Source organism: Neolamprologus brichardi, chromosome 13, assembly GCF_056152115.1.
Source record: "Neolamprologus brichardi isolate AB-2024 chromosome 13, ASM5615211v1, whole genome shotgun sequence".
Classification (NCBI taxonomy): domain Eukaryota; kingdom Metazoa; phylum Chordata; class Actinopteri; order Cichliformes; family Cichlidae; genus Neolamprologus; species Neolamprologus brichardi.
The window spans coordinates 19,921,738-19,933,689 of record NC_142116.1 but is presented as its reverse complement, the minus strand read 5'-3'; the positions used below and the strand labels follow the sequence as shown (position 1 = coordinate 19,933,689).

Here is an 11,952-nt window from a genome sequence, read left to right as displayed (position 1 = left end):
TATATTTTAGATGGATGCTACACTGCTAGTTTATTTATGCAACGCATGACTAACTCTTATACACTCACGTAGCATTATATATACAGTATACGTGTTATGTTATTGTACCTTATTTAAGACTTAAGCTTTAAAAACTACTGCTAGACTAAAGCATCAGTAAATATAACACCGTCTTGTGGCGACTGGCAGGCATACTTTTTCTTTTATTGCATGCTCTAAACCAAAAGCCTACAAAATGGATAAAGTAATCAGATAATTCTTAGTTGCTTGCTGGTTCTCAAACTCTTTTATTGAGCACACACTGCCTAAGTTTTGAAATGTCGCATTGTATTCTGTAGTTTTCCTGCTGATGAAGCCATTCACTCTGCTTGTAGATCTTGGTGTATTTCATCCCACAAAATCCTGTATTAAAACACAGCATAGCAAGAAGAAGTAAGTAAAAATGGTCACAAACTAATCAAGTGCAACATATACACTGTTCCACATACCGTCTTATGGCCTTGCTTGCTTTCTCCTTGTTCAGCACTGCGCTGATGTTGTTTTCAAGATCCTTAAAAGACAACACATCTGACTCTCACATAGTAAACATACATTTGAAATATCTAATACCTGCAATTAAAAAATAAACAAACAAACAAAAAACATGCTAAAAAAGACCACCCTCTCATACCTTGCTAATGACCCTTAGATGCTCATTTGAGGCTATCAGCTTCAATATTTCAGTCTGGAAGCAAACAGGCAAAAAGGAAATTTCTTGCTTAACTCTTAACTTTGCTCAGTGTGATTTACAAGTTGAGCTGTGCCTTTATAAGCCAGTGTGAAATGAGGCCAAATGTAGCACCTGTTGGTCTCTGATATGTCCTTTAGTAGCTGTGGTTGTAACAGTGGACACCAACTTCTCTTCTAGCTCTTCCTCCAGCTGTTTGATTTCCTTCCAAACATTCATTACTTGAAGCCTCTTGAACTGGATGCTGTCAGAATAGCCAGAGACATTCATAGCATCCTGTAGCCCTGCCCGACATGTATCTGTTCAAACACAGATGAGGTGAACATGAATGCAATGCATAGAGAAGTGAAAAAAATTGATGCGTACTCATCATGGGCATGAATGCCATGGTAATTTTGGGCTTAATTTCTTTGAATTGTTGTTTACAGATGGGAGATGCTTTACAATTCCACCAGGGTGGCGTGATTGTAAAGCATACATCTGCACAGGGTCAAAAGCACACATACAGACTCAAAAATATACCAATATTCACTCAAACCTTTAAATATGGGGTTGCTAAAAGTTCTACAATGTCTTTTAACTTGACAAGGTCCATTAACTTCTTGCTAGTGATGATTGACTACAACTGGTAATTTCTCTTTGCCAGCATAAAAAAATCCTTTGACAGTAGTCAATGGATTGACCAACACTGAGAACAATGAGAAAAAGCACAAGTAATGCAGATGTGGCACCATGTGGAAGAAGAGCCAAACTGTCACCCTCAGATGGGAAGAAATTAGGATGTTCAGAGACAACCAAAAAACTGCCAAGACTAAAGCTTGTCATACGCTGGAAAATGCTGGAATACCATCATTACTATGGACTAAGAGGGTGCTCAACAAGAAAGAAGCCTTTGCACCAAAATGAAGTTCTTCAGGCTTGACTAAAATGTGCAGCGGTCCACATGAACAAGTCAAAAATCTTCTGGAGAAAAGTTTTATGGTCAGAGAAGGCAAAGATTGAGCTATTTGGCCATGGTGACAAGAGGTATATTCAGAGGAGTAAAGGAGGCTTTCAAAGCTAAAAACACTTATCAGCTGCCAAGCATGGTGGCGGTAGGATCTTGCTCTGGGGCTGATTTACTGCCAGGGTACTGATACATTAAACAAAGTGGAAGGAATCCAAATTCTTCAACTTCACCTCAAATCAACAGCTAGATGACTGAAATTTGGAGACAACTGGGTGTTCCAACAGGACAATGATCTCAAAGACACATAAAAACTGGTTTTGGAGTGGATAAAGCAGGTTAACATTAAAACATTCTGGAACGGCATTCCCAAAACGCTGACCTCAACCTAATTAAAATTATGGTCTAAAAGCTTCATTCATTAAAAGGTCTGAATTACTATGATATTCATAACGATAGTGATCATAACTGCATATGAAGACATCCCTGCTGGGATTAGAAAGTGACCACTGACACTAGAACGTTGTTTGTTATGACTGTTGGCACCAAAAAGTGATTATTTGTTCACTCTTAAAGACCAGATATATCTAAAACTTAGCATGCTGTATACCAAATTAACTGTTAACTAACAATAGGGTACAAAAAATATATTAAGGTAGTCTTAAGACTTACTTTTCTTGTAACTGTCCTTCGGGTGCATGGCAGCTGAAAAGTTCTGTAACTCATTTTGGACCCTGAGGTTTGAAAGGACAAACACACTTCAACTAAAGAGAAGGTACATAAGTACAAGCCTGCTGTTGATACTTTGTTTTGTGGTACCGTTTCTTCTCCTCTAGAGCTCTTCTAGCCTCATGCTCCAGCCTGCAAACTTCCTTTTCAGCATCGTCCAACTCGGTTTCGCTTACTTTGAGTGAAGTATTCGGTGACTGAAGCAAGAACAAAACATTAGGACCTAAATTATTTTCCAAAAAAGCAAAAGATGCTTGAGATTAATGCTGCCAGTAGCTTGGCTACTGCTGAAGAACTAAAGGTTTTATCCTTCTCTGTGGGAAGTTTAAATATCTATAATACACTTATCACTGAGACCACAAGAATTTACTGTTTAAACCTTGTTTAGAAATACATGTAGGCTTTCTTTTTTTTTTTTTTAAAGAAACATTAACTGTAGACAAGGGACTGAAAATACCCACAAAATCAAATAACGAACTCTGTGACAAGCGGCATCTTTGACTCTTTGAACTGTGAGGAAATCTACGAATATCAGCACTGTTGTTTTCCTTTTTTATGTAAAACAATTTCCATTCTTTAAAGGCAAAATGAGCGTAAGAATGTATTGTATAGGAACACCATGAATGAATGTCTTTGACACAAAAATGTCTGAATATCGCAGTCATTTCTCAGGTTATATCTTCAGTATGTGTGTCTTTGGGCAGTGTTCCTTACCAGGCTGCGTGGTGAGGACTGCAAACTCATCAGGTGGTTGACGTATAAATCATATTCTGTCTGGAAGAGAAAAGAAAGCTTTATTACAGACTGAGAATTATGTTGATTTAAAAAGATGTCCTTGTAGAAAATCCTTCAGAAAAAGATTTTACAAATTGTATGCACTGCAGCTTACTACCATGTTTAATAACAACAAAAAAAGGATTTCAGCTGCATGAAAAGTGAAATTGCGCACTTTGCAAACTGCAGCATGGGAAGTCTTTTTACTGACAGTCTAAGCAAAACTATCATGTGCAAAAGAAACTTGAGGCATTCGTTATGAATGAGCAGTAATGGAACCATCGCCCTCTGATGACCTCCTCTCTGATGCATCGCGACCAGGTTCCGGTGGCTGCTCTACTTGTACTTGCTACTCCAGGGACTCACTCTCTCTTGGCTCTAATACATCTGTCGGTACATGCTAAAAATGAGCTGGTGGGTACAGAGGAAATGGAAAAACCTTAATTTCCCTCAGGATGCGTCCAAACGCTGGCGAGTCTTCACATACATCATCAAAGACGTCACTGAACACCGCAAGGCGGTCTTTGCTGGGCCAGCTCTGCGCAGACAACTTAATCAACCCCTGCGCACAAGACCACACACACAATATTAGCAGGTTAAAAGTGTGTTAGAGTGTATGCATGTTGAAGTCTGTGCATGTCTTTACCCTGTGTTCAGAGAGCACTTTAGGTTTACTATATCATGCAAAATGCAAAAAAAGAAAGAAAAAAGCAATTACAGACAGTTTATTGATGTCATGGTTTGTGTCACAATCCTCACCTCTTGCAGTTTCCTCGCATGCATTTCAGCAACATTTTTTACAGCCCAGAGGTCCGGTTTGGCCATGACTTGCCAGCCAAAGCATTTTTTCTTCTCTTGCTGGTCTTGGTTGTTCAGGCCGTCCTGGTCAGAACGGCTCAATGTGAAATGATGATTTACCCCCAGATCAGATGGAGATTTAGGTTTTTTCTGAGAACAAGCTTTCTGCTGGACAGGCAAAGTCCTTGAGGGACGGTAAACTATCTGAGATAGACTTATATGTTCTCTTCTTTCAGGATGTGATGTATGATCTTGTGTGTACCCCAAGACTCTAGGCTCTACTAAAGCTGTGCCAGAAGTGAGCTCAGGGGGGAACTCTTTCATTTCATTCTTTTTTGCCTTTGTCTGTATCTGCTGGAGAGATAGTGGGTTTCGACTTTCTTCTTGGCTCTGAGACATCCTCCAAAAAACCGACTTTGTCTCCTCTTGAGGCTGACTCTGGTTCAGGCTGCGAGGCCCCAGATGACCTGAGGAGTAGGCCAGGATATCAGCCTTCTGCCCGGCTTCAGCTGCCAGCAGCAGTCTGTGGATATCGCTCCCATAGCGCCCAGGCTTTGGCTTCACACTGCTGGACATGGCTGTGAAGGCCAACGTATTGTTGTATAGTTATTTTAAAGACATACGAGTAATAATGTCTAATTATCTCAAGAGGTGTACAATTTCTTAAAATATTAAAAACATTCGTTATTCTTTCTGGTGAATAGAAATGCACCCTAAAAAGGAATTTTCTCTCAAACGACTTAAATTTTATGGTAAATCCAGACACTGCACAAATAATTCGAAGAGAGTTTACGCTTATAGCAAAACTACTAGTGCCTCATATTTAAGCTTTCACGTGATTAATTTATTTACTAAAGATCGTGCTGCAGGATAACAGAATGAAATAAACTCTCATTAATGACCTCACCTGTTAGTTAACTGTAATTTGGACAGGCTCAGGACAGAAAACAAACTTTCTTCATGGCCGCAGCAGTCTGTGCTTCACTCGGTTGCCAAGGTGATCGAAGCGCGTAATGTTTGTGCTGCGTTCAGTGTCCCGATAATAATCGTACCCGTGAGCTTAAGGCGCTAGTCCTCACCTGTACCTGACGAAGAAAACAGCTGGAGTGAGATTGTAGAGTACTCTATGCGTTAAGTAAGTTTGTGTTCATAGATATCTAAACATTAACGCAATTATGGGACCAGCTTACTTATGTTCAAAGAAGAAAACTATTAAAAACATTTTAATCTATAAAAAAAATCGTTTCATTATTTGATAAGAACTCCAGTGCTCTTCAATAAATACTACATATTTTCCTGCACAGAACGAAAAATTAATACAAATCTTTGTGAACTGGGGAAATGTTGTTACTTGTAAAAACTTTATTCAAACTCTTCTCTTCATCTTCACCTGGTTCTTTGTAATAAGTGGGTTATTATGTGCATTAAACACAGGGCCCTGAGGGAGGAGGAGAAAAACAGTGAAACATGGACTCAGGGTTCAAGTCACCAGAATACACAGATGGCAAAATTGAACATGAATAAAAAACTGTAATGTATTTTATTGTACATTAATATGGTTGTGTCATACAACAACGTTTTGCACTCATTTGCATTCTTGTTTTGTCCACTACCTCAACATGTAAAATGTTATCATTAGAGGTTTATTTAATGACTATTCACATATGAAATGCCACAGTCCATCTCTAGTCTGAGCAATGACTTAATTTAAGTAATTTAAGTTCCCTTAGTCAAAATGTAAATTTAAATTGATCATCTCTATGGGATGAATGCAGTCAGATTAAATATTGTTCATATTGTTTACTGAGAATTTGTAAAGAAATGTTTTTTAATAGTCAGTAGGCAATGGCGCCAAAAAGATACTACATAATTATATAAAAAAAATATGAAAGTAAGACAAAATTGTACAGTGAGTCATCTTTTTATCTTTTTACTCCATCAATCCAAATGTGCTTAAACTTTCCCTCTCTAGCACCAGCTGCCAACTGTTTAACACAGTGATGGATCTTTAGTTTTGGGCAGCCATCTTGTGGAAATTCGATTGTAAACATGAATGATAACGGCAGCGGATGAGGCTTTATTACAAAACTAGTTCAGGCAGCTGCAAGCCTTTCTCGTGCAAGGACAATAACACAACTATACACACTCCCAGAATTCCAAGAGGAGATCTCAGGAACTCATCTTTTTAAAAGAAAAATTTATGACATTCAGATTTTGCTGACTTTCGTATTCTTTTACTACGTTTGTTTGACCAGCTCAAAGGGCAAAAGTGATATTACAGAATGAATTAAATATAGTAATTATTACAGAGTTACCATAAAGTGTTGATACTGAAATGCTATAGATGCTATAAATGATAAACACTCTACTTTTCAGTTTATTTATAGCTGCAAACAAGAGGCCATTTCACAGATTCCCTGAAATTTCTAATAACTCAAAAGTATTAAAAAGTATTCTTTTCTTTTCTTTTTTTTTTTAGAACAATTAAAAAGTAGGGTGATGCTACTGACCATTCAGGGGTGATGCATTGTTACTGATCATTGAAACAGGATGCATTAACAGTGAGACCCCCCACCCGGCCCAAGAAAGAAAGGTATGTTGGTAATGAATAAACTGGCACAAAGGTGTATTTTCAGGTATTTATTAAAAGTCATTTGGGCTACTGCTCTTACATGTACAGTTAAGACATTCCTCAGTTATTCTTGGTAACAGTAACATGTCTAGACTGTTTAATTTATCTTAATGTTTACTTTGTACAAAACAAAAAAAGGCCAACATTATTTTTCTTTGTATAAAAAATATAAGTTAATTTAAATTTAACTCTAATTAAGAAAATAACAATAGTAATAATAGCAATAATAATAATAATAATAATAATAATAATGATAAGCTAAACATAGTGCAGACAATAGGATATAACTGGTGCTGAAAAGTAGAAGGGACAGTGCAGTGACTTTATCATGTTGTCAGGTGGGGTTGGAGTGGGGAAAAGACGAAGCTTTCTTTCATGCTCGTGCTCTCTCTCTGTGTCTCTCACATACACACACACATGCGTGCACACACACACACACTCACACACACAGTCAGAAAGTGCGCGACTGCCATTCAGAGTAGCACCATCAGAGCACACATCTCAGTCTGTACAAACTAAATCCTAGATTGTACACAGTATACACCTATATGCAAAAAGTTTGAATATAAAGTTCGGTTTAGGTGCATGCTAATTGTTGCTCTTGGTTGAAGCTTACTGGAAGCAATTCTGAAAAGTAAGACAGAGCACATCGTGGTAACTGATGGCAGGCTTACCCACGTGCCACCACCAAGCGTCTACAACCAACGAAACATTCATCGAAATGTACATTCACAACACCGGGGGCCGCAGTATCAGTCGCATAACGAATTACTGTAGCAATAGTGTCAGTCTCTGAGGGACACTGTCCACTGGAATGACAGTTTCAGACAAATAAATTTGTCTTTTGGAAGATCTCGGAAACTCATCTGAAAGCGTCCAAATGTGTGTGCGCCCCCCCACCCCCAGCATGAAGTTGGAGAATCAGTGTAAAAGAGGATGATTGATTTCCTTCGAGGGAAACTTCAGTCACACGGTCAAACTACATTCTTCACTTGCAATCCCAGAGTTGGACATATTTCACTTTAGCTTAACAGGTTTGACATTATGGGAAAATATGAAGCAGATGACTGTTTGCCGTTAACTTCAGCCTCTATGAAACTTGCTTATAAAAAAACAACAACGATAAAACATCCCAAACTATGCAGTCCACTTCCTACAGTCATTCTTTAGTTAACTTGTTGTGCAAAGTAATTGATGATGTGATAGTGGCTTCAAAAATGAGAGAGGAAATTAAGCAGTATGCAGTCTTGGCTTAATATAAACATCTGGAACGGGAACCTTGCTCATTTCTTTTTCCTGATCTCCGTACTGCAAACAGTGACTGCTGATCTGGGGTCAGATCCTGTTAATCCGAAGGATGTTGATGTACTGTGCAGCAGGTTTCTACATGCTTGGGGCTAAAAGGCTACGGGGTCCACTTCAGGAAACATTGTGACTCTCTTGTGACTGTATTCACAAATGTCGGCATTATGTAACTCATCACAGTTCATCCACGCTTGTAGCATACACTGCAGGGGATTTCTGCCATCTCCTCGCAGAATAGGCTGTATGTCTTTATTCAAGTACTGCAAAGGATTTTTGCTGAAAAAGTAATAAAAAAAAATCTAGTGTCCACCTTCTCAATGAGATGGCATTACACCCCTACATCTTCACACATTCCTTCTGTCTCTGGGAATACCTTGCTGAAGTAGTGCGCATACGGCAAACACAGAAGGCAAACAGTACCGTTTTAAAAAAAAGAAACAAAAAAGCCTGAACTGACAACAAGATTTCACATATCCTAGCCTGTGAAAGGTTCAGAAAAAGGCCTCTGCAAATACAAGACCATAATGGAATCAGCTCATATGAAGAAAAATAATAAAATAACATAATACAGCCAAAATAAAGCAACCAAGTCTGTTCTACCAAGTGAATTCCCAAGCTGAGTGGATGTAGGGCGATGGATTGAATTCCCTCACCAACAACTGTCTGTCACTCTCTGGGATCGGTGAAACCGTCAGTGTTGACACCTCCGTCACCCGATGAGGTAACTGTGTGTGTGTGTTTTGAAAGTCAAGTCGCTTTTATCTAATCCGTCTCCTGCCAACACAGATTGCGGGTTCATTCCCCTTCAATGGTCTGGGTCCACGGCAGGATTCAGGCTGTGTTCCTTTGGTGAGCAAGCAACCCTCCTTTGTCTGTCAGTTGTCCACCTTAACAGGGCCTGAATCACAAGGCCGGCTGGGCACGATGTCCTCCACCTCTCCCCTTGCTATTTTCTCCCACTGGCCCAGGTTCTCTCTGCAAATACAAACCACCTCGATCAGATGCACAGTGGGAAAAATTTCATTTACAAGTGCAGAGGCATGGCTTTGAGTCTGAAATAAGAGAATTAAGAATCACACCAGTACACAAAATTTTCAAATCATGCAAAAATTGCAAAACTGCAAAACACACACACAAAAAAAGGAAGAAGTTGATTTGCAAAACAAAACAGTAGCTACAACAGTGGCCAGGCAACACAATCAGTTCTTGTTGTCATGAAGGTGATCTCTCCCCCATGTGCTGTGATTGACACAAGAGTGCAGAAAACCGAAACAAAGCAAAACCTTCCCTTTGCTGCTATTCTATTCAATTAGACAGCCTGATGCAGTTTACACGTCTTTGGCAGATCCCACAACACGCAGCAGGGCTCCACAGGGTCTAGGCCTGTTGCCCACCCGGAGCCCGGTGCTGACGTACAGCTGGGGCTTAAGTATTACACTGCTCACTTTGTTTGCATTCCCCACAGATCAAGGACACATTTTATAAAGCAGCAGAAGGGCAGACGAATGTGCAACACAATCCCGTTCAAAAACCAGAAATAACAACTGTAAATACCGTCTTTACACTCTTATCTATTGTGCACGCAGACATGCCCGACGCACAATGTCACACCACACACAGTGACGCACAAAGTTAGCACACTGTAGTCTATATTTATTTTTCATTTAATCCAAATACTTTTTAAAAAAACTCATAACAAAAGTGGGGTCAAACATTAATAGCAGAACATGCCATTTTTTTGTATTTTTCACTGGAATGCTTAAAAACGTGTGCCTGTGCACACACACCTTATCACCTCTGATCTTACTGGATTAGTACTGTATTAAGGACGGCGCATGCATTACTGGTTACCCTTCAAGCTGTTGTCAGCTCATTTATCGATCACAGCAGAGGAGAAATAAGCATGACAATAATGTGTAAAGCAACATTTAGACTTTGGCGTTTTAGACATTTTTCACAAAAAAAACCAAGAATTATTCAGTCACTCAATTTCTTTGTCAACTCTAGCTTTGAATAACTTACTTGCAGGCCTTTAGCAGAGGACCTGATGGAGGAAAAAGCTCAGCAAGTGTTGTGTAACATGGAACTGCAACACCATTGTAGAATCCCACCTTTAAAAAAAATGAGAAAGCAAATGTAAAATAGACTTAATGATAGTAAAACATGTAGCATATGCTAATATTTGTTGGACAAAGACCCAGTTTTTGCATTTTTGCCTTTGTACACCACCACAGAGGATTTTACATCAAGTGTGACTGAAGTGCAGACATGTTGCAAAACTGTTTCATAAACTCGTATAGGAATAAAATACATTTTTATATGTAATCCTCCATTTTTAGAGGCTCAAAGTTATTTGGAGAAACTAACATCATTTTAAATACAAGGACTGTTTTTAGTACAGTTTGCAGTCAATGACTGCCTGAAGTCTAGGACCCATGGACATCATCCAATGCTGTGTTTCCTCCACTGAAATGCTCTGCCTGGCCAGGCCTGTATTCAGTCTTATCTTCAGGAAACTGAAAAGCACGGTCCATTGGATGGAGATTGCTTACTGACTTACCCACTGAGGGATATCCAGTATCTTTGCCTTGAGAAACTTTTGGGCTGCTTTTGCAGTAATCCTGAGGTCATTAGTCATTTGCACAGTGAAGTGCTAGAAAGTATAGCCTTGTACACTTCACAATTCATCCTGCTTTTTCTATCAGCAGTCACATCATCAATAAACAGTCGCAACCTGGTTCCACTCAGAGCCATACACACCCATGCTGTGACATATTCTATACCATGTTTAACTGAAGATTAGGTCTGCTTTGGATCATGAGATTTCTCTCCTTCCTCATATTTTCTGTTCCCATCATTCTGGTGCAAGTTTATCTTGGGAATCTCTTGATTGTAGACTTGAGAGTGTTAATCTTGTTAGATGTTATTAACTTGTTTCTCTAAACCATGGAAATAATTCTGCAATCATGCACTTTAGTTGTCGTTTGTGGTCTTTTGGGTTTTTTGGATTTGCTGATCCCTCCAAACTATTTTTTCTTTTTAAGAATGAACCAGATTTTTGATTTGGCTAAATTTTTTTGTCTTGTTTAGTTTTTTCAGTCTAATGATGGCGTCCCTCGCTTGCAATGACATTTCTTTAGACTTTATATTTCAAATTATAGTGAAAAGCCAAAAAATGCAAATTCAGCTACAGATATTGTGGACATTAAACTGTTTAGTTTACAGAGGCCGTGAATTTAATGGAGACTGTTTATAAAAATGGTTGTAATTGCTAAATAGTTTTTGCAAAAGGTTTCGAAAGCCCCTTGAATTAAAGCTTAAAGTCTACACTTCAATCAACTATTTATTGTTTGATTTAAAATCCACTGCTGTGTTGTACAGAAGCAAAACTACAAAAGCGTTGATTCAACAGTTCCTATCCTGTTCTTTTAAAATATATTTCCCATCAGAAGGCTAAACATTCATTAAATATTTAAAGCAGTTAAAACACACGAGTAAATGTCTTGCTCTTACTTGGCCTTGGGGAACCTCGTCCTTCTTGTCTCTGTCCATCATAGGGATCGGCTGGATCCCAATCTTCTTCATCTCATCTCCCTGTGGAGTAACAAAATAACAAGATAACGTGGCTTTTATTTTTGCACACTGTGGTTAAGTCTCCTGACCACTAGACAACACGATGTTGTGCCTTACAAATTGTAAGTTGAAGCAGCATTTACGAGCAATAATAGAGGCCAGACTGTTACACTGGAGGCAGTTTAAAGTCTAACAGTATCCCACTGTACCTCAGCCCAAAACTCAGCATAGATGTCGTTGGCTGTGAGTCGTGTGATTTGCCACTGCTTGGTAACAGAACACAGGTCACATGCTGTCATCATCAGACCAATCACACGGTCCCTGGAGGGGAGCAAAGCCTTGTTATATCCATGCGGGGGGGAAGGACTCAATGTGCTGTTTATGTGCGCCAGGTCTAACATTTCACAGCGTGATACTGATGAGACCTGGTGTGGTCCTGACCTGACCTGTGCCCCAGTGTGAGTCGTA

The 11,952-nt window shown here is 39.2% G+C and overlaps 2 protein-coding genes across 5 annotated transcripts in view; both read right to left on the bottom strand.

Annotated features, from left to right (window-relative positions):
• Window positions 1-238: 238 nt before the first annotated feature.
• Window positions 239-4,972, bottom strand: LOC102778163 (uncharacterized protein C6orf118-like). The gene is made up of 10 exons (XM_006800829.2): window positions 4,882-4,972; window positions 3,936-4,552; window positions 3,616-3,738; window positions 3,117-3,176; window positions 2,493-2,599; window positions 2,346-2,407; window positions 842-1,026; window positions 671-724; window positions 489-550; window positions 239-402 (listed from the first exon to the last, which is right to left on the bottom strand). Exons 2-10 carry the CDS (start codon window positions 4,548-4,550, stop codon window positions 360-362), a joined length of 1,311 nt encoding a protein of 436 aa, XP_006800892.1. The 5' UTR covers window positions 4,551-4,552; window positions 4,882-4,972; the 3' UTR covers window positions 239-359.
• A 1,636-nt stretch (window positions 4,973-6,608) lies between these two features.
• The window catches only part of pde10a (phosphodiesterase 10A), a 62,503-nt gene continuing 57,159 nt past the window's right edge, over window positions 6,609-11,952 (bottom strand). For all 4 annotated transcript variants that reach the window (XM_006800826.3, XM_035912081.2, XM_006800827.3 and 1 more), the window contains exons 19-22: window positions 11,694-11,805; window positions 11,425-11,505; window positions 9,934-10,022; window positions 6,609-8,886 (exon numbers count right to left, since the gene is read on the bottom strand). In XM_006800826.3, the coding sequence (XP_006800889.1) occupies window positions 8,787-8,886; window positions 9,934-10,022; window positions 11,425-11,505; window positions 11,694-11,805 (382 nt within the window). In that variant the 3' untranslated portion in view covers window positions 6,609-8,786. The remainder of the gene's footprint in view (window positions 8,887-9,933; window positions 10,023-11,424; window positions 11,506-11,693; window positions 11,806-11,952) is intronic.

What these genes read in the sequence shown, in the direction of transcription:
- LOC102778163 (XM_006800829.2), bottom strand. Translation starts at nt 4,550, where the DNA reads ATGTCCAGCAGTGTGAAGCCAAAGCCTGGGCGCTATGGGAGCGATATC. An exon ending in ATCTAAGGGTCATTAGCAAG is followed by an intron (nt 551 to 670) that starts GTATGAGAGGGT and finishes TTGTCTTTTAAG; the next exon opens with GATCTTGAAAACAACATCAG. An exon ending in GCAAGCAAGGCCATAAGACG is followed by an intron (nt 403 to 488) that starts GTATGTGGAACA and finishes GTTTTAATACAG; the next exon opens with GATTTTGTGGGATGAAATAC.